A 27,278-nucleotide genomic window follows, 5' to 3' on the forward strand; every position below is an offset into this window, starting at 1 on the left:
GTGTGTGTGTGTGTGTGTGTGTGTGTGTGTGTGTGTGTGTGTGTGTGGTGTGTGTGTGTGTACATATAATATATACATATATATATATATATATAAAATCATATACATGAAAATCATATATATAATCATATACATGTAAAACATACACATGTACACATATATATATATATTGTATGTTTTACATGTATATGATTTCTCCCCGAAGCGAATTCTTCACATTTGTGACGGAATCCGTAAACATTAACGCGTCTTGCGAGCCACACAAAGTCTGGCAAGAGCAAATTTGGGGCGAAGGGCTCATTGTTAATTTGTCAAACTGAAACTCGGTCTCGGTCTAACTTGCATGGGTGAAGTCAGGCCGGATGAAGGGACCAACTACCGCTCGCTCATCTTACAGAAACTCTGCCAAGAGCTTTATGCGCGATAACTGACGGTGTGGATGAAACGTGAGATTGGGCTTATATGTGTCTCACGAAGTTACTCTGTTGCTTAGACGACTATCGTTTTAATATAATATTACAAAGCAATGTATATATAAAATTCGAGGTACGGATTATACGTATATACGAAACGTAGGAAAACTTTTCAAGTTGATGTAACTTGAAATGAAAGTCAAGGTAACGCATAAGTGTACACTCTCAGAAAAGAATTCTAGATACAATACTATTAGGATCGAAATAGGGCCAATCATATTTAGTATTGAAAGAAGAATATTTTAATCTTAAATAAAGGAATTCTTAAATTAGACTTCTAGAAAAAAGAATATTTTAATCTTAAATAGAGATATTCTTAAATCTAGAATAAAATAATCTTGATGCTATCCCTCTAATTTTCTCAGAATTATTCTAGATTCAAGAATTCCTCTATTTAAGATTAAAATATTCTTCTTTTAATACTAAATATGATTGGCCTTATTTCGATCCTAATAGTATTGTATCTAGAATTCTTTTCTGAGAGTGTACGATTGAACTTCAAACTTGTGACATAAGCATTTAACATGATATGCACAGCACAAAATTATATGATAAAATTATTTATTGCTGCTCCCGAAAGTATCTTTTGACACAATTAATCTACATAATGATTATAGAATTAAAATTACCACAATTGTGGACATTATCTTTATTTTGGAAAAGTGTTCTCACCATATAAAATTTTATCTAATGTGCACAATTGGTCCTGTTTACTATATGCATAAATGATGTAGAGAAAAATTGAAGGTGGCAAAATTTTGCAAATGTAATCGATATTAAAGTATATTTTATTCTTTTCTTTCTCGCCAGAAAATGTTAATGACACAGACTAAAGCATACAATGGAAGATGACTGTCCCTTTTTCCATTATACTTCGACGGTTAAAGTTTATTACGACGTGCCTCGATAACGATGTTTCCGCATTCATAGTATCGTCGAATCGAAGGGGTCCGCGCGATAAAGGTAATATATCAAGCCGTTACATTCACGTCGATATAACACTTTCGAGACGTGAAAATGCCTCATTTCCATACTGGCTGTCATGAAGAGTGAAGAAGCCGATCGAACGGTTTGCCAAAGCGTAGCGGAAGAATACAATACTCCCACGAAGAAGAATAAAATATCTGTCTTACTCATTTTGTTTAAAACAATTTTTCTCTTGCTCGACGGTATTCCCGACACTGCGTCGCAGGAACGCTACTGCATACAGAAAGTGAGATGTTTCCGCACTCGCGGAGATGCAAATCTGCGATTACGTCGTATTGGGACGACCGATCGACTTTTTCTCGAGGTTGTTGCGGCCGTTTAGCCCGTCCATGTTTTACGTGTGCTCCGTGTTCGCGTTTACATCCATCTTCCGCGGATCGGTTATTCGTCAAAGATGATATGGGTTCTCGTTTATGGTTGCGGTCTCGCTCGTAGCTTATTTATCGACGTAACAACTCCGCTTTAGAACGCGACGTCTGGAGGTCAATACTGACCTTCCATCTTCATAAACCAAAGATATGTCGGCCTTCAAATAAAAATCGTCATTATGCGAGAATGCATTTGAATACTCGCGCACGGTCTAAAATTATGTTCCGCGGGAAATCACCCAGTCTGCTGAATATCGATCGTTGAATGACGCGCGATATGAATGTGACATTGAGGAATTTCCAACATATGTTTGCAAATTAAAACAATTTTATGCGAAGAAGATCGATTAAGGCGCCAGGTGTAAAAATAATCTTCCCTTCGATATATATTGCTAAACTGTATTAAATTAAATAAAAAAATATATATTATATTAAATTTACCATTTTTTACAAGAACACATAAAAGTATATTACTTATTTATGATTACTAAACAGTAATATCTCAACGTTGTAGTCAACGTCATTTAAATTACAAATAAGTACATTTAATATCATTAATTTATACGAGCTAGTTCTTTCAATATAATCTAAATCTTTCTAAAAATTTTCAAGCAAAAAGATGCTCGAAGATATACGTATTCTATTTGTATCAAGCGCCGAGCGAAGATTATGCAATGAATTTTACATTTTCTAATTACGATCTCGGGCACGTACAAACTCTCTTATTCATCTTGTTTCGCGAACGCGCAAGATGCGATGGATGCAACGTAATGGCAAATGTTGTGCATCGTATGGCAAAAATTCATTCATATCGACATCGTGTAGAATCAAGACGAGTTTACTACGTACTCGAGAGTTTAACTGGTCGGGCCATGATCGCTGCAGTCTGCAGTCGCATCTGCGAGTTATTGCCGTCGGTGTGAGTTCGAACCGCAAACAATAACACAATATAATTTTATGGCGCTTGCGTGAAAAGAGTTGTGCGGTGGAATTGCGGAAACGGTTTCTCTTTAATAAGGAAAAAAAGTTTCCCCGAGCTTTATGGCTTTATCGTTTTCCAACGTGACCCGATTTTCTGCGATGCGCGCGTTAATCGTCCGTGATTTCCGTCACACGTAAAGAAGAAAAATACTTATTCCATAAATAAAAGGAGAAGAAGAAAAAAATGAATATATTTTCAAACATAAATAAAACGAAAAATTCCGGTGATTATAATATTACATTTTTCAAACAAATTATAATGCTTGCTCCATGTAATACAAAAACAATTTTTATATTAATATAATAGTAATGAAAAACGCATAACATTGAATAAACAATGGATGTAAAAATAAAGGCGAATCTGAATAATTATAATTTTAGTTTTACGCGTTTTTATATTCCATCTTGTTTGTATTTGTATTTATTTTGGTACATTCTCTTTATACGTCGCTGAACTATTCTTGTTACACCTCCGCATTTCTCAAAGCAGTCTCCGTAAACATACCGTTAAGACACGAGCATCTCGCAATTCTTTATGTAGACCGTAAACCGAGAGAAGCAATGTACACAGAAAACATTCTAAAAACAGGTAAGTTTTTAGAGAAATGTAAAATGAAAATTCGCAAAGCGTCGCAAGTTATATCGCACGACTATAAATTATATTTTCCGATATCAATTTCAAAGCGATATTTTGTGTACCAGATAAAGCCTGCAACTCTCGCGGCTGGAATGCAGCTTTTGATTTATATCGCATAAAGCGCAGAATTGAAATCTCCGTGTCTAATATAAATCAGTCTCAAAAATCGGATTGGTCTGACGAACCAGGGGAGCTTTTCCATCAACGTCGGCGCGTATAAAGACTCATTTTGTCGATCTGTATGAATCTAACACAGTAAATGGTAGATCATCGGTGCCAGAAGAACTTGGCACTCACTTATATCAGTTGGCTGGAGCGTCATTTCCAATCGTATCATTTAATTTAACGATTATACTGGTTACACAATGGAATAGTGATGCGGCCCCGTCGAATCCGTTAAGTGCGATAAAATCCAATTCATTTTGCGAACGATTGAGAAAGCGTAATAAATCTAATCTGTTTTACATTGATTTATTATGTGTCGTATGAAGCAAACATATTTTGGAAAATTATGAAAAATTAATTAATTACATGTGTTATTTCGTGTGAATTTTATAATAACCGTTCGATTGTTTTGGGGAACGTATATGTATACTCCAAAATAGAAACAAACTTTACTTAGGAAAATTTTGATTAACCTTACATTACTCACATGGTTTTTTAACGTAATTACTCGCATGAGATGTATTATATCAAACATTATATCTGAATTTTCATTGTTCTATTTGATGATTTATAATTAAATAACGTTTGATAATATTCTATATATTTTCTGGATAAAGATAAACGCAAAAGTTCTTCTTTAATTATAAAACAATTTGTGCAGCATTTAATCGATAAAAAAGTTTTGTTCTGTAAATTTAATAGATTTCTAAGGGATATATTTTACCCTCCATGCGCGCAATATAGGGTCAATTAGTATTATTTTATATTTCTCTTATGATCTTTAATATTTTAATAAAATCCACTTTTACAATTGATTAGAGGGATAGAAAATAAGAATATTTTGTTTGCATTTGCTATTTTTAGTTATTTTTCTTCTCAGCTTTTAACTCGGAAGCTAATACCCCGAAAAAATCGATTTAAAAGGAAATGAGATAAATACCAATGCTAAAGGCGTCGAGAGATTTTTCCGGATTTTGCTATTATTTCCTACCTCATTCTTTTAGTTTTTTTTTTCGTTTCCTAAAGCCGTGGATAAACATCAATCGCAATGAATGAGCTCATCGGCCGGAATACGATGTCTGAATGCAGTGTCCATTGTGCGGCGTGAATGCAGCTATTGAAAATTATAGATTAAGGATTGAAATCCCATTCTATCGCGAGTAACGAGGATCTCAATAATATCGTTTTCACTATGAATCGTACCGATTTGTCGTCCGATCGCGACCGGCTGTGACAAATTTCGAGATTGTACTCTTCACTCTTGCGTCGCGTAGCATGTTATTTGGATAAGCGTGCACTGCAACTATTAACTATCAACACATTGTTCCTAGAGGTATAGAGGAGGATGCGAAGGATCGAACCAACGGCATCGTCGCCGCGTTAAATTCACGCGGATCGAGATGCAAACACGTAGCGCGGTAACGCGAACGCGCTTCTACGTTAAACCCGATGAAGTTTCGTATTAGCATTAACAACGTCATTGGAGATTACAAGGCTGCTGCTTTTTTCCCTTTCCTCAGCTGTTTCGCGTAAGCAAAGTTCGAAGAGAGCCTTGTGCAACTTAATATTGTCGCGCTATTAAACGTGAGCAACAATTACGTTAGATCAAAAGCTCCTCGCGTTTTTAACGACATAGCCCGGTAACTATGTAATAACTATTCTACCGCCGTATTTATGAAACATAATAAAATTGAAACTTTTATCACGAGAAACTTCTTCGTCCGGCACGCAGAATCGAATTTTTTATTAAACTCACTTCGACTTACTCCGGTTGGCTTACCTTTTAGTAACTCTTGTGCTAATTAAAAATATCAGTTTTATCAAAGTTAAAGTTATTTGACATATTATTCAAGCTAATACCTATTGTTTAAAGCTGAAACAATTTATAAACCTGTATCTTAATCAATTTATATGATTAACAAATTTGTTATTTTAATATAAAAAAGTTGTTATTTAAATAATTTACAAAATATTTTAATACAACTTTTCTTCTCTTTAATGTTCATTTCCTTAATATGACAAAATACAACTATATAAAAATTACTATGTAATATTAAGTAATTTTAATATCTGAGAAATATGTAACATTGAAAGGGAGGATTCATACGTTATAGAAAATGATATTTCTTAAGCGATTTTGTACAAAAAGTCATCTAATATAATCGAGTCCAGCACATTCTGCGTATTATACCTTAATGAACTTAATTCTAGGTATGATAGACAGGCTTTCCTAAGAAATTATAACTTCCTGCCTCTCTCGTTTTCTCTTATTCTAACTCTTCCTCCGGGAGCTTCATCAATGGAAAAAGATGATTCGCGAGCGACGGAACTGACAAATGGTTGTGTTCATAATGGCGCGAAGAAAAATACTCTGAGTAGGAAGAGTTCTCGTTGCGACCTACTTCTTCGCGTTTTTCTCGTTTCCTCCCCCCGTACGAGTACATTCGATTTGAATAAAACGCTTTAATTTTGCAAAACCGCACTTCCTCTCCGCTACGAAGACTTAACTGCCGTCGCAAACAACGTGCATTCAAATCCACGACGACGTCTTCTCCGTAAGTCTCGTGCTATTGCATGTTGCAACTGCAAAGAAAATGCAGAGAAAAAAGAGAAACACACCGAACGATAACACACCGTTGCATTCTTATCCAGCCACTCTGCATCGCCATCGTCGCGAATACAAAATTGACGTATAATTGTTTTGTAAACTCGTGGAAATTACTTTTACACGCTTGCTCGCTCGCCACGAAATTTAGCATGAATAAAACTCGCGTAATTCGATATAATCCAGCGAAGGAAATTATAAGCACAATTATTTCGTCGCTATTCAATTATATTTTTATATGTTCTGAAATTTATTAGCTCATGATTATTGCAAATTGGTGGCGATTATTGCAAATGACAATTTATTAACTCAACTATTGATGTACAAACTATGTTGTAAAAACAGGCAAGAAAATAATTTCATGTAAAAAGTACCATGATTGAAAAAAGTATTTTCTTTTATATTAAAATTAGCAATATAACAACAATGAAAAACATTAGTTATGAAAAATATGCGGTAGTACATATGAAGATCTTTATAAATTGCGACACAATTCTTTCTCAGTAATTGGAGTGAGTTTTTGCTAACGACGAGTGTGCCCCGCATGACGACGCATTAAATAAAAACTGCAATATTTTCTATCCACATAACAACATTATCTTGCTGAAAGAACAAACAAAACAGATCTCATGTGGACCCTACGTAATCGCATTACAACTAAACACCGATCGCGCGCGCGCGACGCGCGTAGAAGTAACGCCACGTTGGTTTAATCTTATAATAACCGCGGGAAGAAATTATGTCACGGGCAGTTAGTTATTTCGCCAACACTAATGACTAGTAATAACCGCGAAAAAAAGTCCTTTTACGGGGAGCGTAATCCCGGGAAGAGTGGACCGTGGGCGAGCGGGAAAAAAGTGCAATCTCGAGAGGCGTTAATCTTACTCCGGACGCCATGCGCCGGTATAGTCCGACTGGAAAAAGGACAATAACGAACGCGTCGCGTACGCGCGGATTCTTTTTAGGATAGAGTAGTGTGGGTAATTAATGTAGGCAGGGATGGATCACAAACATAAAGGACAAGCGTGAAAGCACGCGTGTCCGCGAAGGTGGACACAACCATGGATGAGACTCGATAAAATTTCTATAGTGGGAGAGAGCGAGAGACTGGGAGGGAAGAAAAAAAGAGAGAAGTTTGGACGTCATACGGATAAACGTAGGAACTGCTGTCGCTTTGGTAACGCCAACGTTTCAAAGAGCCGTCGTAAACTTTGTATTGGAACGAGAACATAGAATGCAACAGGAAATGTCAGGGATGCGTTGTATGAATGTGCAAGCAAGATATATATTGCCGTGTCGGCAATTCACAAATCACCGGTGGTTTGCAAAAGTGCTTCAGGAATTTTGTACTAAAACAATTTGCGTATTAACAATTTATCTAAAATTATATAAATATTTTTCGATCGTAACGTGTACGTTTTCTCCTTTGAAGCAAAAGAATCTGCGGAAATTCGAGTAATCTATTTCATATTTTGTTTTTAAAGCGGTATATATTACTTAAGAAATCCGAATCAAGAAGCAAAAACAGAAAAATAACAATGAATTTATTTAGCAAAAGATTTGCTGTCGCTCTCTTTCCAGTGTTACTCGGGATCTAAATCATTTATGTTAATATAAAGTTAATTATAGAAAACAGCTTCTAATTACGATCGTGAACACTAAACAACTCTAATTAATTTATAATTATTTAATATTCGATATTAATTTATATATAATACCGGGCATTGTAAATTTATTTCACACATATTGCATATTGCAATAGATTTAGGACACTTGGTATATTATAGATGATTAATAGTTCATTTAATCTATTTGCAACGATTTAATTATTACTAGATACATCACAATAACCTCGTTTTGATATGCGCTTCACATCGTCCTTGATGCATCGCCATAAATTAATAATGCAAAATAATAATAGATAAAATTTATTTTTGGAATCGATAGTTTGATTGACAGTGTCATTAACAAATTTATAAAATATTGAACAGTAAATCAGTTTGATGAAATTATGAAATTATTTATGTTTTTCGAAAATATAATAATTTTTCGTACTTTAAAATATTAAGTTGATTCATAAATAAATTGCATTTTATTTAACAAACTTAATTTTTATATTTAAAAATACATTCTAACAGTATAAGCACTGATTTGTAAGTTTTAACTATTTACAACTGATAAAATAATTACATACTATGAATAATACTGGTTTCTAAGAAGAAGTGATTTAAAAGCGCTAGTATATAGTGGAACCTATTTAAGAATCAATCCAATATATCGAAAAAACTTATTTGTTATTTAAGTAACGTATGATTAATATTTCCGTTGATTATGCATTTTTTATTTAAACAATTTTTTTTTTATTTATAAAACAATAAAATTAGTCAATAATTATTTTAAAATTTCTTACTTTTTAATATATCCAATTTAAAGTTGTTTCAATTTATCTAACGAATGAAAAAGAAAGAAAGATGTTGACAAATTGCAGTTTCTAAAAATGACATTTTAAATCGAAGCAGTCATATAACGTAACTGCATGCTCGTTTATCTTCATTAAAAATATTCAACAAATTTAAATGAAAAAACACAGAATGACATAGACAAAGTGAAATACATAGGATATAGTAAAAATTGTCAATCTCTTTACTGTTTAATCATATTCTCAGCAATGATGAGAAACAATATTTTAATTTTTTATTTAAAAAAAATCCCTAAAACACATCTATATTACTAATTTTCTGGTAGCGCATCTCTTTTCACAATTAATGAAAAAATTCGCAAATCAAATCAATTTTTAAATGGCTCTGGTATAAATCTCGATCTTGCATTATAAAAAACTTTTATTCGCTCTCTATTGTGACGTCCCCATCGCAAATATAATACATATAACTTTACCTTCAACATGTGTCAGGTCGATTAATTAAGATACAGTTCAATATTACCCGACTAACTGGACCGACGCGCGAATATTGTTCAACATTCTTGTTCCCCATTACGAAATTCTTGCCATACTGTTGATTTGCAATTTAGAAACGATGGAGTCGATTCCGGATGAAGGAAAATGTGACAAATGGTTCCGAGCTTTCGTATGTCACATTTTAGAAACGCTTATCAGAGACATGAGTTTAGATACATTTCCGTTTAGATATATATGTTTCTTATACCGCAATTTTAGTCGTACACCTAATCTCGTCCATGCAGACTAACAGTCGGAAATGAACATAATAGTTTAAAGGCCAGACAGAATGAATTCATCAGAATTCAAGACTGCAATTACAAGTTAATAGCTTGGTTACCAACGCCACTTTAGCTTTTAAAAAAAGAGGCGTTTTTACACTCGCAATTTTTAACAATTTCTCTGTGAAGGAAATACGAGCCATTGAGCAAAGTGGTGGTGCGGGTTGGTAATAAACCTTAGTTTTTCGCAGGTTTAATGTTAACATTCTAAATTTTCCACTCTGCAATCTTTCTCATTTTATGGCCCTCGAGTAAAATATCATACACTGAGCTGAGTTTTACATTAAGTACTTTTATAAACGTTTTTGTTTCTTAAAATGAAATAAATGGGTCTTCGTGTTTTTAATGCGTTAATCGATGTAGTTTAATTTTTTTTATTTTGTACAAGAAAGTTTCTTAAGTAAGAAGTTTTGCAGTTCCTTATTTAACTACACAGTAACAGGCGTAACATATAAAGTCTGCAAAAGTTTATGATGATGAAAGCAGTAGACGTCGCAGATTGTTATATAAAGAAGAAAGATTGCATATTTGAATAAATATGATGTATCAGGATTACGTCATTTTTGATATATTGCAAATGTAACGTTTTCAATTACACATTCAGTAATGAAAAATTATATAGATAAATAAATAATAATTAAGTAATGACAGTTACGTGTGTTTACATAGTGTGGTAATGAATTATCGATACTCGTCATCGACTTGTCATATGCATATTTCATTATTACTACTTTCCGTGATTTTATTAATAGGTTTTACACGAACTCAAATTACTTTCGCGCGGTATAATATTAAATAACCTGCTTATCTAATCTATAACTCTGACTTTTCCTATTTAGTTTTCATCAATTTAATGTGAAATCTTGCTGCATTGCGCCACATTTGCCGAGAGTTTTATTTTTCAGGATGCATTCCATTCGGCTTCGTGAACTTGACTAATGTGCACCTGCATTGCACTGCAGCAGTACATACATTCGCGTTGCTTTTTCACCCTATACTCGATAAAACTATCGAATATCATAGCCATTTGTACATAGTTTCTTGCCGAAATGCCGTTATAATTTATAAAATTTATCTTTGATATGTACATAAACGTTCTGATTAATTCTATAAGTGAAAATTATATAGTGTTCGAACACATTCGAATAATTATGATTTATATTTTTAAAGTTATCAAACTAGATTGCACAGTTTGATGTTACACCCCCAGTAAATAATTTCAACTAGTTTTTAGCGTTTAAATGATAACTTAAATAATCTGTTGTAACACGAACATTTATTACGGATTTATTAGGGATTTATAATAGATATAGTAGTAATTAGACAACTTAAAGTACGATTATATTAAACATGCATGTTCCAATTGAGAATTTCAAGAAGGTTTAATCCGAGTTCTAGAAATCTACTGTACGAAAGTGACGAATATCCGTCGTTTACTATCTGAGTGCAAACGCGAAATATACGCTCGCATTCCATCCGACCGGAGGCAAGGGCTTTTAGTTTGCATGCTATAGCACGAGTCTTCGATGGCGCATTGAGCGGAAAGTAAGGAGGGTGAGTGCGCAGTATGCATTTTATAAGGATCACACAGTGGTGACATAAATAAATAAGGGATCTAACCGTGACACTTCATTGTAGGCCAATCCTTCACCTAGAATGTACTGCTATAAAATGTAAATTTTAACAATGCGTTTGTCTCTCTCTCTTTCTCTCTCTCTCTCTCTCTCTCTCTCTCTCTCTCTCTCTCTGTTAATTTAATTTTTATTATAAAATATCAAAGTTGACGTATAAAGCCTTTCTTATTTAAAAGCAATCAATATGTAACAGAATAATATTGCACAACTAGAGAATCTTTCAAAGAAATGAACCTTACATGCAACAACAAGTAATAATCGATACTGTTGAAATGAATTTTCTAAAATATCCGTTGCGATATGAAGAGTTACAAATGTAAGAATGATTAATATATCCGACGAGGTGTGTCTAACAAATTATAGGAGCAAAACGCTAGGCTTGAAGGATCGTTACACATCCCCTTCGTCAGTCTTCGCTCTAACGTAGCAGAACAATAAGGATCTGAGGGTTGCAAGGTAGTCGAGACTAGGTGTCCTAACTGGGTGAATACGTTCATTTGACTCACGTCAAAATTGCGCTTGTTATCGTCAAGGACAATTACGCCTGTTAGCAGGAAATTAAGGGATTCATGCGGCTGGCTTTAGTGCACTTCAATGATTAATATAGTCTCATCATATTCGATGGAGCAACAGAGTGAGTGTCAAGAGAATATTGCAAATTGCTAGTCATTATATAACTTCTTCTCTTAACCCTATTGAGTCACACTGAATAAAATACACCCCAGCGTGTTTTGACTTCGAAAACGACCCAGTAAACCAATGGAAATGGGCCTTGTGCCGTCATCTACAGGTAGTTGGGACCTTCAAGTATCGATCCCCGTCGGTGGCCCGTTAGTTCTCTCTCGGCATTTTTTTCCGCAAAAAATCGCACCTTTATAACCTCAAAATCAATATACTTTTTGGAACGGCCGCATAAACTGCAATAATTAGTGAAAAGTGCGTCATCTGAGGATGAAAAAACCGTTTGAAAAATTAAAATATCTTAAAAATTGAAACAGTTACATTAGTTTTCGTGAAAAGTCACCTTTCCGACTTGTTTTTTTCAACAATTTTTTTACATATGTTAAATTAATTTTTTGCAAATCAAACCTATACAGTCTTTTTAAGGAAGACTTAAACTACAACAGGATATTTTTTTTATTTTTTTTAAGGTCACCTACAATTTTTTATACACGTGCAAACACGCTGGGGGTGTACTTAACCCAGTGTGACCGGTACGGGATTCTCGGGAAGTGTGATTCAATAGGGTTAAAAGTTCTAAATTATCATCTGTGTAGCTCCAATGTACGGTTAAATTAGAAAACAAGGAAATTCAACGATGCCAAGGATACACATTTCTCACATTTGTTAATCACGTATAAATAGCTTTTATCGTGAGGGTACCTTATATCCTATTAATATAAATCTTATTTTTAATTTTATTATAAAACGCTTCTTATTTGCGTTGGTAAATACTTACGCTTACAATGTCGCATAATTTATCATGCTATATGTTGGAATCTATAGTCCGGTATTTAGTATATTATTTCCTCGTGTGTCACCTACGAAGTCACGATAGAATTAACATTGATTTTGCCATCCAGCCGCCGCTTTCAATTGCAGTAAACACGCACGCAGATCGGGGAACTGCAATTCGTGCAGCTGGCATTCGCGTAACCGCCGTGCAAAACCACCCATTACCTCCGGTGCGGCTCCGGTGTGCAAGATTTGAATGTATATCCCGGCGGCACGCATGTGTAACTACGTCTCACTTAGCCAATCAGAAAATTCTACGTAGCCAATTATCCCGCGCTCCGAAATTCCGGTTAGTCTCAAATTCGCTCCCGGCCTCAGGAATTGCGTCCATAGCCGGAATTCATCGATATCTCGCATATAACGCGGCGCACGTACACGCCCGCGTAGACCCGCAAACGCCGTAGGTAGAGCAATGCCGATCCGTGATGGCTGTGTGAACGCGACACGGCGCGCGGCGGCGCCGGCGGCGGGATCGCTCGCTGGCGATCGTGGGGAGAGAGATCAATTTTAGCCGGGTCAGCCAGGTGATATTTGTTTATATCGCGCGCGCCCTACGAACCCGTTTAAAGCGACGGCTAGGGGTAACGCCGTGACGTCCACGAGTTTCATGCTCGAACGAGCTATCGTACGGCGGTCGCGTTACGCTCTATCGCGCGATGCAATACACGCGACAATGCCCCGCGTGCATGCACGTGTCCGCGCGCGCGAGCGGACGAGCGCGTGCACCGACCAGCGACCAGCTTTGCGCGTATATAACCGTTCTTTTTTTTTCTTCCTTTCCCTCGACGCTCCAGAAGCGCTTCAACTCGAGGGGAATGCGAGAACTTTTATTCGGAACGCGATGCCAGTCGCCAAAATGAACTCTGAGAAAAGCTGAGAAAAAGAAGCCAACAATAAACAGTAGAAAGCAAATGTCTCTCGGTATATTCTTCAAGCCTGTGGTAAACCGTGACTAAAATACACGACGATAAATTCTGTTAAATATAGAAGAAAAAATATTATTTGTCTCTCTTTTTTTTTATTATAAATATCAGACGAGAGACACGAGAAGAAATAAAAATTCGCAGAATAAACAGACAAGACAACGGCATTTGAATATTTTCTCAGTTTATCGTTTAATTCCTGCATATTACAGTCTCGTCTTTTTAATATTTCTCCTCGAGCTGGATGTAAAGTACACGTCGGGAAAACTATTACCGCCTTGACAGGGCGAGAGACCGGGGATATTATAGTGAGGCGGTCGAGAGTCATGGAGGTCGTAGGACGAGAGAGGTTGAAAATTATGACGGGTACGTGCGACACGGAAGGACGTATCTCCGTCATTATAGAGCAAGATGCCGCGGGGATAGCTGCGGGCGAAAACGAACGAAATGGGGCGAAAGAGGCGGACGCGACGGGCTCGATAGCGTTGCACAGCTTGTGCGCGCGACGTTGAGGGCTTCGTCGTCGTCGTCATCGTCGTCGTCGTCGACGTCGTCGTCGTTGCTGTCGTCGTCGGGTCGCCACCCAACTCGGTGATTTATGGCGAAATGCTACGAGCGGCCCTTTCTTCCACGAGCGGCTTTCTGTCGCGTCAGTTCGCGGCGAGACTCTCCGAGAGTCGTTGACGAATTTTACGCTGGCTTGTTACTTACGTCCGAGCACCCCGTTCAACGAGTCTGCGATTTATCTCGACGCCGTGCGTGAAAGGCGAGTGCGGTGGACGACATTATTTCGCTCGAAACATCGACCTGTATCACTGCGAGGCAGATTGAATTTCGAAACGAGGAGAATTTTATGAGGGGAGCAGTTTTTCTCGAACACCCCGTTTTGATTTAATTTTAATCCAACTCGTTCTTTGTTCTTTTATAGAAGTAGAACTGGGAAAAGAATAAATCACACTATAGATATAGTCAACTAACTTAATAAAATTACTCGTAGGGTGATCTCAAAATACACGACTTAAGTACCACCAAATCAAAATCTAATTGTGAAAATGTGCAATTTTCAACAGTAATTAAATAATTATTTTGTTTTATAATATTATAGTAAATTATTATAAAGAAACTTTTAAAAAGACGTTTAATTTAGACTTAAATAAACGGAATGCAGACAGTTATATAATATGTAAATCTGGAAGATATAATAATTCACTTCTGTTTTTAGTTTTCTCTTTTTTCCGATAGCATATTATGCGCGAAGATCTTGAACTTGGCCAAAAGTTTACTCGATTCTCTTTCTCTTCCACTTCTCATTTCGAAAGTTTACTTCGTGAGCTTATTTCAGCATAAGCGGTGAGATTAATGGGACTTTGATGACAAGTAAGGGTAACTAATCGAAGCTGTCACGCGAGCCATTTTGATATTAATATATACGACCTGAAACACTATTTGAATGCTACTAATTAAGGTCGCGTTGACGCTTATGATGTATATAATCAACGTCACATTTAAGATGTTATATGCGATTTCGATCAAATTACTGCTTTTATATTTTTATGCATTTGCATGACTACTCGGAGAATTTCTTCCTCTCGAATATGAAAAACAAAGGTAATTTTCTTTTAAATTGCAATGGTATTTATACAAATAAATTGAATAATTTTATTCTTCGACGACGTTTAGTCGAAAATGCAAAATACAAAATACAAAATACAAACTTTATCCACAGAGTCTTTAAAATTCCTTGGAAATTGGATTCGAATTCAATATATCTTTAAGTATACTACAAATTCTGTTAGCGTTTAATCGCGGATATTTCTTGAATTAGTCCAAAATAGCGTTCACATGAATATTCTATTACATTCATATAGGGCAGGTCTCTAAAATACTAGCTTTCGGGAAAATCAACGGAAATATCGCCCTTAGGAATCTAATTCACTCCGAAAGCTTTAGCTAGATACCCACACTGTGAGAAATGCCTGTGCAGGAAAATCGCGCAGCTCGCGCAGCTCTTAATCTTGTGAATGGTCTTCCTTGCGTTGTGTGCGTTTCTCATAGGCAAGCTACCATGAGTCGTCGAAACGTATGCTCCGTCGAATTTCACGGCACTCATCTTACGCCGTTACTTATACATGCGCGTACTTCAACGAGTTAGTGATTTATTTCCGTATGGCGCGCGCGCGGAAGTAAAGCAGGAACATTATGTGCTCGCGAGTTTAATATTTTCCGATAAAATTACTTTACAATATATAGCAAGAAAAAGACTTTTCTCCATATCTTATTATGCCTTTAGTTATGAGACGCGGAGAATTTTCGCAATCACCATATATAATAAAATTACTAAAGTTATTTGACTCTCTGTTGTCTGTTAGGAGTTTAGTAGTGTTAGGCTTAAACATGAATCTTGCTTGTAAATATCTTATTTGATACATTTTATGAACATATCATAATACAGAGTTTTATTATATATCAATTTTAATTCGGAAGGAAATCGCTTGAAATGCATTTAATTTATAACAGATGCTTTTATAGTACCTCTCTTATTTATGTTTTAGAACATATGATAAATTTTTTATTTTATTCTTAAAGTAGCCTGTGGATAAGTAGAACATTAGGAAAGTGTATTAAGCATTATATCTCACAGATAATTCACGTTGCTTGAAAGCTCGCAATATAGTTTAAAACACAAGATTTTGAAAGCTATATTTGTTTCAACGAATGCTTTTAAGCAATGTAAATTATTTACAATATAATCGCAAAAGAATTGGTGCGGTAGAATCAAACAAGACATTTAAAATATAATAATATAAAATAAGGAACATGCTTTTTTATTTTAACGTTAGAATTTAATAGAAATAAATAAATAAGTAAATATATGTTGCTTCTTTTGTTATAATCTCAAGAGTATCGGATAAAATAAAGTATAAGTAATAGTTGTTAGCAACTTTATTGTAGCACGTAACAACAACGCTGAAAAATATGCAATGAATCATCAAGACTAGAAAGTTTAATCGATACAAGCTGCTTCGCAACAAAAGGTTAATAAAGTTGAAGCCAACGGAAATCTTCGTGTAGATCTAAACAATCACGCAATCACCTATTTTTCAATATCAACTACATACGTAGCTTGCGAGTACACGTGCGTCAAGCACGTCAGAGGAAAGCTGTTAGCAATTTTGCTGTCTAAGTAATTTATGACTTATATAAAATGACCTAAGAACTTTAGCTATATAATAAAGAAAAGGACTTGCTAACGAGAAAAGACATGTTGATAAGTTAATGGCTCAAATGATAAATTAGGCAAAAGTACCGCAAATTACCGAGTAATCTATCACGGCAATTAATTGAAGACACATAATGATTCCTTTACTTGCACCAAATTTTAATTAAGACATTGTTAAAATAAAATTCCATTGAGGTTAGATACAGAAGATTTTGTTCATTATTTCTATTTTTAAAACTTAACCCGCGCTATTATTCTCTGGTTGTGCAATAATTATAATTATTTTAAGAAAAAAAATGAATATTTTGTTAAGGAAAAATGAAATTTGATAATTATACACGCACATGTGATTGTAAGAATTTTTTTAAATTTATATGATATATTTGTAGAGAAATTTATTCAATCACAGATATTTTTGAAAATGCAAATTTAGTTTCTCTGTATATTTCTGTACAGTATTTCGATTGCATTGGAATGCAAGAAAAAGTAAAGCTATTTGCTAGTTATCATCCGTTAAAAAACATACGATAAAATTGTAAATTCTCTTTACAACAGAATGCATGGAGTTTTCCATTTCCGCAAACGCTATCTTCAACTTTTAGTAGATGTCAATTCCCCCTATAAACGCGATCGAAAAAATGCGAAATGTGGGGTCATACTCCAAAACGAGAACATTCAGTGGCATCGATAGAACGAATCGGGCGCGTGGCGTGCTTTCGAGGGCCAAGAGCCAAGGTTAGTCGACAAGTAGGAGACAATCAAATGCCTTGTCAAGGACGGGCGTTCTTCCGGCGTTGCTCCCACGATCGGGAGCAACTATTTCCAGAAGAAAAGTGACCATTCCGTGCTGCGAGCATTAATATTCATACTCGCGGCATTCTCGCAGGCGGTATGTGTACGGGCGTGTGTAGCCAGCACGAATTAAAACCGGGCTGGCACAGCTAAATAATAAGCATGCATGCGATGAAGTGATCCGCGTTATTAACATAGACCTTGCCCTAGCGATCTTGCCGTGCTGTTCCAGCCGGTGAGACAGCCGGGGCGCTAGGGCCACCCACGATCTATGCGGGCGGGCGGCCGAGAGGGGGAGGTCGTCGCTCGAAATTACTCGCGGTCACGCCAGCACCCCTCGACAAAACCCTCCAGAAGCACCCCACGCTCGTGCCCCTCTCTTTTCTGATCGTTCTGAGTAGTAACACGCACGTGCTCCACCGAAATTGCGATATTCCTGCCGCAGTTCTCATCGCTTCGACCGACATCTCTCAGTGATGCGTCTTTGCTTTGTTAATAGGGAAAAGATCGCGATAAGTGTAAACTAATGTTGGTGTAACTAATGATTAGGAAATAATTTCGAGAAGGAGTTTTTCGCAGACTATGTAGTTTTCACTTTTATTTTAACGACGAATTTTAATTATGCTATTCTATGCTCTTTATTCTATATTTATTTTAATAATATACAAAAAAATTATAAAATAATTTAATATATTTTTATAAAAACAATATTGATATTAATACGAGAAGTACCGTTCAATATATTTCGCCCGTTTTTGTTATATAAAGGAAAGTAAACGATTCGAATGAATTTACTGTACGAATTATCCTGAATAGCATAAAGATTTTACTTCGAATAAACGTGTAATGAAGTTGTCGAATTTTTGCTGATATTACGTAAATAATCGAATCTGCAAATCACATCTTGATTCAGCACTTCCTTCAACCGACGCATAAAAAAAGCTTAATGGACTTTTGTGCAATGGAAATGCAACGTGATGCATGGTTTATTACTTTTACCGTCTTTTGTACTGCGCGCATTTCTCACCTTTCTGTAACATGAAGTAACCGGATTATACTAAAACGAATCAGTTCGTACCGCAATAAAGCTACGTTCTTTACTTCTCCTTGCGAATTCGAATGCGATCGAAACACTATACGGAAATACATGACGGGCTAAATTTGCATGCTCAAGTGTTTGGAAATTAATGGCCATGACTGAACGAATTTCTCGTCGAATATACAATGCGTTTCTAAAATTCTCACAGCTAATTTTTTCTCTATTTAACAAAAATATTAGGATCGATGTTTAATATAATGTTTAAATATTGATGTTTACTGTATTACACAAAAATAATTTCGCCGAGATCAAGTTTTAGAAGAAAAAAATAGATAACAGTATATTTTATGTTTAATTATAAGTTTGGATTTTATTTTAATGACGTCTTATTCAATTCGAAAATTATAGTTATTTACAATACAGATGTTTACATTACTTAAAATCATTAACATGTCCCTCTAAAGATAATTACTGCTTTAATTTCGAGATATAAATGATGTTTTTTTAAATAAAGTAAAAAGACGTTCTTTTAAAGTTAATCTACGAAAGTTAATCCCCTTTTACAGGTTCACTGAAATAACTGCCTTAATATTCTCAGAATTTCATTATAAAAAAACTATTTTTAAGTTTCAAAACTTCTGAGCTAACTCATCAGCTCATAGTTACAACTTGTAAAAAATGTATTGCCTTGCTATCCGCGTGATATGAAAATAATATAAACTTTGAATTTCTTATATTTTATAATTTCAATTAATAACATAGTAACAAATTTAATTTAAACATTACTACTACAAATATACAAGGTAATTATGCAACAAAGTTATATCTTGCGTGCGTATTTTTCTATTATTTATCACTACATAATAATTTTAATAATTATGGTTAAATGTCTTTCTGCATAATTATTTTCGCGAAACCGAGATTCATTTATCCAACAACCAGGAAACACAAAGGAAAAAAGATATGGTTTACTTATTTATTATGCAAATGCTGAGAAAAATTCACTCATACAGTATTTCCCTTTGTAATAATATAGCTACAATAAATTTATTATATTAAATTTATACATTAAACATAAACCCTTTTTATAACATATTTATCTTACAAAAGATTATTACTAAATATGTGTGATAATTAAAAATTTTTGAAAGTCTGAATGAAAATCTTTGAAAACATTAATGATGTTTGTACTTATAAATTTTAATTTTATTTTACTGATCAATGTTAAATTTATTTTATCTCTATATTTATTTTATCATGCGTATTATATAATCACTAACATAGGGAACAATTTGATTATTACCAGTGAAAGATTCATCCTATCAAAACAAGAATGGAGCGCTTTAACTCGTATCCTGTTTGAAAACGGTAAAAATTCTCTGCTGAAATATGCGGAGCTTTAAATTTTGTGCGTTTAAATGACTAAAAGCAAATGGGTGAGAATGAATGAATACCAAGCCGTATAAATCTTTGCGGAGATATGAAGTTACTCGTTCGTCGCGAAAAATCTGATTTTTACCGCGCTCATGACGTTTGCAATAACGAATATACATAAAGCACGTCTGTGTGCAGAATTACAGTGACGTCACGGCTATGTTACTCGTGACCGATATTTACACACTGAAACGTTGATGTGCATATTACATTACGATTGAGTGCAGAGATTCTCTTCTCTGTTGTAAACGATATTATAAAAGTTATTAATATTATTCAAAAGTAGATGGAGAATTATTTACCTTGTTAGCAAATAATTTTAAAAATACCATTAGCAACAACCTATTATAAGAGTTTTTTGTTTTTTAAGCAAATAGAAATAAAATGCCATTGCACGAAAACCGCACGAAAAAATATGATTATTTTTAATTTAACGAAAATATATTTTTTAATTTTTTGTCAGATATATAGTTTTAATATTAATATGAAAAACTTTAGAAATTTATTTAATCCATAATTGTGTAGAAACAAATTTTTTTATAAAAAAATGTTACGTTTTTAAAAAAACACGTAAATGTATGTTGTCAAGTGCATTTGCATACGCGATGCGCGTATATTTCTTTCGTGGCGAGAGATGTTAATTATTTTACATGGGATACTGTAGCGAAGTTCTACTCCCGTGCACACGAACTTCTTTGTATCGTTGACCGAATCGCGCAATTTGCACGTCGCGCTTGTTAGCGCAAAGAGTAACCGCGACATTCGGGAAACCGGCGTAAAAACAGCCTCGACGCTGTAAAATATCGGTGTACACGATCGCGAAATAAAAATAAATATGGAGGAATTTCGTATCGATAAGGGCATGCCTGCAATTCTGTTTGTCCTGCAACAATGGCGAGAACGTGAGTTCCCGGCGCCTTCAGCTGGAAACTGGAAACGGGGTTGCTCGCGAAGAACGCGGATATCTCGCGGAATTCGGTGCATAAACGCGTTGCGCGCGAGCATCGTCGTTTTTTTACGTTATATTAGAGAACGGTGACTTGCGACATTACGCGACGAAAATCGTAAAAAAAGTGACGCCACTCGGTAAAAGAGATAACGGGGGGTTATTAAGGTTGCGGGCTTAACAAGAATATGACGCGTTCTGCATATGACACGCGAGAGTTTCTTAGCCAGTTCCTTAGAAAATTAATAGACGTTAATAAAATTGTAACGATAAAATAATAATAAATAATGGAACCAACAAATGCAATTGAGGAAAGTAAATTTTATTTAATTTATCAAAATGTGCTTTAGAAAATTTAAATATTCGATCCACAAGATCTAAAATAAAAATATATATAATGCAAAATATAACTAAAATGATAAAACCATAAATTGTATATCCCAACATCATTAAACATGTATTTACTGAATTGAATTATTTTAATAAATAAATTTTGTTAATACAAAATAGAATAACGCTGAATTCTCCATGATAAATTAATTCAAGACCTTTCGTATTTCTCTATAAGTATAATGCAATCATCTTCTCAATGAGTTTAATGTATAAATCCTTTAGGACCAATTCCCTTTTAGGAGAGAAATATCAAATTTTCTTTTGACGCATTCCTTTTACCGGCTGGAATGACAAGATTGTTTGAGCACGGGGGATCGTAACTTACGACTTAGCTACGGAGACCTCGCGGAATATCGTCGCGGAAGCATATAGCTGAAGGAATTTGAAGTGCAAACGCGCTGAAAGCAGCCATTTTTCACTCGTCGTTAAAGGGAGGATGACGCGCTGCCACACCGAGCACACTGCGGAGAGCGTAAAGTGCCCCGAACCCAACAACGACGCTTTCGTCGCGCGGCGTATACACATATGCCACCGCTAGTAAATCGTTTAATGCGAGACTCCGGAACGACCATTTAAGCAGCCGAAGGACGATCCTGGCACGTTTCGCTGTGTTTGCACTTAGGATGAAGATGGGCGCCTTGATTTTATCATACCGATATAATCGGACGCGGCGCTGATCGCCATTCGGCGGAATGTCAAGGATATATATCAGAGTGCCTGCCGAGAGATGGGATTATTTAAGTTGCAATTAAAATGGGACATTCATCTCTCTGCCCATTGCAAAATTAATGGGTAGTCGGCAGTCATAGGTCTCCGCCGACCATTAGAAATTTATCGATTACGGTCGTGAACTTCCTCCGAGATACAGCATCCAGTTATTACATGGGCGTCCATGTTAATGCGAAAATTGTAGTTACAGTTCGTACTAACTCAATCTCGAAACCAGCAAATTATTCGGTCGAAGTCGTTATTTAACTCTGGTACAGTGACATGGGATGCTTATTGAGTGAGCGAAACTCCATCAACGTAGAAATTGCTTAATACTCTATCGGGCCAAATGTATAATAACTATAAACTATTCGTTAAAAATTCTAAAGTAATGCTACTGAAATTTTTAGCAAATTTAAATTTCACCGAATTAGAAAAAAGAATTTAATCAAGCCTCCGAAAGTCATTTCCTGACTCTAATTACCGAGGCAATCTGGGAATACGCTGTCGCGTATTCCGTGATGCGGCAGAGAAAACAAATTTCACCTCGGATTTTTCAGCAATCTGTCTTTGTCGACAATTCCCACGCAAAATACACACAGTGTCTGTATATTTTGCACGCGCACGCACAATTACGGTGACGTTGCGTGCCGCAGGAAATGTAGGTTCCGTGCAGATATGCACAAAAATTGCATTGACGAACGTTCGCACGCGGTATTACGAACGTAGTCCTTAATTGACCGATCGCACTTTTTGTCTCGTTCAATCCGGTCGGCGTATAGCCGCCAAAATCGAGATCGTGGACCGAGGTCGGGTCGAGCGACTCGTTTATGGGACCGCGCGCGTCGGGATTTTCCATTTCAAGAAAATTACCGTTTGTTCGTGTTTTCCCGCGTCATCCCCTTCCCCCTCCCGTCCCCGTTTCTTCTCCGTTTCAGTTCCGCGTTTGTAAAGACGTGCGTCGAGAACAAAACGCGTTTTCTGGTGTCACTGACGACTTTAAAATAAGATCACGTGTAGACGTGCGATGTAATCTACGCGAAACGTGTCGGGTTAAGCAAATAGCCTGCTAACGATTGGAACAAAGATCCGGCGCAATTCGAAACTGCTTCGTCTTAAAAGTAAAATTCTGACACAATAATTGCAAGCACAAAAAGACATTATCATGTGATCTTAAAAAATAAATAACTCTGTTCTTCTTTATCTTATTTTTTTTTTTAATATTACGGTAAATATCAATCACGTGGGATATATCTATTACAGAAAACAGGAAGTTTAATTATAATTTGCCCTTTGAGTGGAAATTTAATTTGATCAAGCAAAAACCTTTTGGATTGAAGATTTTAATTAATGCTGCATTTAATTTTATGATCATTGATTTATTACTATAATATAGAGAAATTCAAACTGTGTGTGTATTTCTATATTATACATGTATTGATCTTTTATCGTTTGTTTTAAACATTTACACATTCAATTACAATCGCACCTCTGTTTGCGTTTAGCTCGTAACAGACCTTTAACCTTTCAAATTGATTTTGTAATTACCGAGTTTTTTTTATTTTCACACTGTTCAATTTTATTGTTCCGTATTTAACTTTCTCTTACCTGTTTTTACTATTTCGATTTCATATCTCCATCTTTACGGCCATTTTTATTTATATTGCCCGCCTTCTTTTTCTCGGATATGTTAATTAACTTCTTTTACTTTACTTCGCTTTGTTCGTTGCCGTGCCAGAAAAACAGCAAAAATTATACAGAATATAATAGACGCATTTTCTACACATTATGATGATAGAGTCGGCGAAAACTGTTTCCGACTACTGGAAGTTTGATAGACGTGGCTAAATAGCATTTAGCCTCGACATCATTTTCATAATTGCAGCTATTCCAGCACCGTCACCGCAGCGCGTATTTAATTGGTGATTAAACCAAATGCACGAAAGTCCATTGAGTAAATTCAATGTCGGTGATTCGCCGCGTTATATCGTTCTCATGCCCAACGGCTGTTATTATAAATAATAATAGCTCTCTTTTTCTTTGTCGCATTATGCGTTATCGCCACGCGACATCATAACTAGCGATGTCTCGATCGTAACATAATGTAAAGTTTTACATTGTAAAGTTTCACTTCGTCTTACAATTTATAGTTCTTAGGACATTCTTATATTTAAATATATTTCTTCCTCTTGTGCAACCAAGAATCCTCTATGTTTTCATATAACAGAATTTAGTTTATCTCCTAAAATTGTTTGTTACTTTTTAATTAGGGGTTTATTATTAATTTATTATACTAATATTTTTATTTTTATTAATTTTGTAATAAATATATATATCTCTCAACTCAAATACAACTTGTAAATCAATAATTATTTGTCCTTTTAGAATTTATTTAAATTTCATTTGGCGTGCAACAATTTTAGCTTTATTATTGATCAATAACATACATATTTGATAAATTATACACGCCAAAATAATGAATAGTATTTTTTGGATAATGAATGGTATTTGTGTGGTCAATAAGGTTGTTTATAATATTGGGGATTGAAAGAAACGAATTTTTAGTACTCGAGTTCTTTCTCGAGCGAAATGCATTACCTATATGCAATGCCAATATTTTCAGTGGTTACAATTGGCGAATTCAGAAACAATTGTATTAGCCAACGTTTGTGTGGCCAACAAGCCAGTTCGCCAGCAATGATCCATAGAATTAATCAAATAGCTTTAATGAACTAATTTTGTTTTCGTCCGAATCATATACGGAACTTGAACCGTTGCGTTGAGTGAAATGCTTTAAACAAAACCGTCTTGTTTGTTTTATTATTCTATGAAAACTCATTGATTTGCAAATTTCAAAATATTCTGACAATTGCGAAACATTGAGCACCTTCTTCACGTATAATAAATATATAAAATATATTTATTTCGTTGAAATATCGAGCGGAAATTTGAAATCTTAATTCCTCTGACAAATTTGCATCTCGTCGTTTCAATTTTTAAAGATCTATCTTTTCTTCTAATTAACGGAAAAAATGATTCCTAGTATTAATATCAGACATCTCTGTATTGGCGAGATCAAAGTGTTTAAAAGTAAACGCTACTCAATTTTCTTTTCTCGTGTACTTTGAAGGTGAGGGCGGTAATTGAGTGCATGCAAACGCTGGTGTAACGTATAGAGTCTAATTAGCAGCTAAACTCGCGATCGATGCGAGACTCCGCCCTCCGAAGTTTTCAGCTTATTTACAAATTATACAACGACCTATAATTAGAAATATTAATTCCATTAACTGCGAAATAGAACCGCTGAATGATAAATCTTTGAGTTCTGCTCGAACGCAGTACGTGATTAATTGTGACGGAAGTATCGCTCTAAAATTTTTACTCGCGTTAGATGAACGATAAATAGATTATATACGTGCGTTATACATTTCTGCAACAATACGCTTCGTGTTCGTATAATTAGAACGCGATAATCAACAAAAGTAACATTACCTAATTATGCAGCTGTTGCAATGAAATAAGGGCCAATTTAATGATTATAATTATTTTTTTTCTTATGTTAGTATATTGTAAATCTAGAAGTAATTATTCCTTCGGGAAAACGTTGGAAAACGAGATGTTCAGAGATATTTGAAAAAATGTTTAAGCGATTTTAACCACCTCTGTTTGATAATAATATTTATTATCAAAAACTTGTTAGATATTTTAACGTAAATGTTAAAGTGATGGAAGTGATAGAAGATAGAATAAAAATAAAATGTTCGCGTTGCTTCCGTGAAAGACTTAACGACTTACCAGCACGTAGACCGCGAACGGCATAACGAGCACCGCGACGAGAAGATCGGCGACCGCCAAACTGACGATGAAGTAGTTAGTGACAGTCTGCAGCGCACGTTCCTTCACCACCGCTAGGATGACGAGCACGTTACCGAAGAGCGTCAAACACGGCACGATCACGAGTATTAGGGCCCACCAGCTGTTCGCGTTAGACTTCTCGTCGACGCCGGCGGTTCCAGCGCACTCGCCCGGCCTAACGGCACCCCCGGCGACTATCGACGACGTGCAATTGACGCTGCTGAAATTCAGACCCGCGCCGTCGTCGTAGTAGGCCGTCAGGTTCACGAGGACGCTGTAGTTCAGTCGGTTGATGTAGTCGCTCAGGTCGTCGAAGGCGAAAAGGTCGGACACGCTGCCGGTGTAGTTGTCGACACTCGTGGTGGAATACGACGACGTGGAGTCCGCGTAGGACGAGGAGGCGGACAGGGTCGAGACGGCGGCGGTCGTCGAGTCGTTGAACCAACCGGACTCGCCGCCCTCGACGTCGCTGTCATTCCTCGCGAAGGCATCGCCCAGAAAGTCCGCCATCTTCTCCTCCTGCACGGTCGTGGTGACAACATCGATAGCGTTTGTGGCCACCTCTCTTCCAGGCGGCTCGTCCGGGTGCCGATGCTCGCGGATCAGCGAGAGGTTTCGTAGGATCGACTTGACGAACGAGTCATTCGCTCTCGCCTCCATCACGGTCGATCTCCGTGATCGACCTTGATCCCCTCAGCCAGGCGCTGACACCAATCACGAGATCTTCGAGTGTCTCGCCCGGGATTCCATCTTTCTGCCTACGCCCATCTCCAGGTTACTTATCTTCCCTAGGCTAGGTTTAGGGGTCCCCTGCTCTCCTCTATTTCCCTTTTCTCTCTTTCTTCCACCTCGTCGCCTTCTCTCTCCTCTAATTCTTTTTCTTCGTCGGCAAGTACGATAAGGTTTCTTGATCCTCTTTGCTTGAGTAAGAAGAGGTACTGTTTCTAGCCGGCCCTTTGGCCGGTCGCACAGTTTTCCAGGATCTCCGGCTTAGACGCGTATCAGTTGAATCCTTCCTCCAGGATTTCTGTAATGGAGAAAAGGTTTGTGGTCACTATCAACGTTCGCTTTTACGGGTAAACATGCAAACCGGTACAAAAGTTTGTTTTCACATTTCGCTCGGAAAACTGCCAAACAGAAATTTTCCATTCTGTAAAACGTGACCTAAAACCGATACCGCGTTTCAATTTGTATGTATATGTGCAAATTTAAACTATGCGTTCCTAACTTTCCAGCTTAAAATTTTAACGAAGGCACGAGCAAAACATGACGTTCTCAATTTTCGTAAATGTAATAGTCGATTATTCATCGTTTACCGGTATATAATATCGGTATAACAAAGGATTTATATTAGATTTATATTATC

The 27,278-nt window shown here is 36.0% G+C and overlaps 1 protein-coding gene across 6 annotated transcripts in view; it reads right to left on the bottom strand.

Annotated features, from left to right (window-relative positions):
• Positions 1-27,278, bottom strand: part of LOC112451630 (dopamine D2-like receptor) — a 207,921-nt gene that overhangs the window by 169,920 nt on the left and 10,723 nt on the right. For all 6 annotated transcript variants that reach the window (XR_003040393.1, XM_025011385.1, XM_025011384.1 and 3 more), the window contains exon 2: positions 25,853-26,939. Coding sequence is in view for 5 of the 6 variants with exons in the window: in XM_025011385.1 (XP_024867153.1) it covers positions 25,853-26,572 (720 nt within the window). In the remaining variant the exon portion in view is untranslated. The remainder of the gene's footprint in view (positions 1-25,852; positions 26,940-27,278) is intronic.

The sequence above is a fragment of the Temnothorax curvispinosus genome, unplaced genomic scaffold (assembly GCF_003070985.1).
Source record: "Temnothorax curvispinosus isolate PA1 unplaced genomic scaffold, ASM307098v1 QBEX01002427.1, whole genome shotgun sequence".
NCBI lineage: Eukaryota > Metazoa > Arthropoda > Insecta > Hymenoptera > Formicidae > Temnothorax > Temnothorax curvispinosus.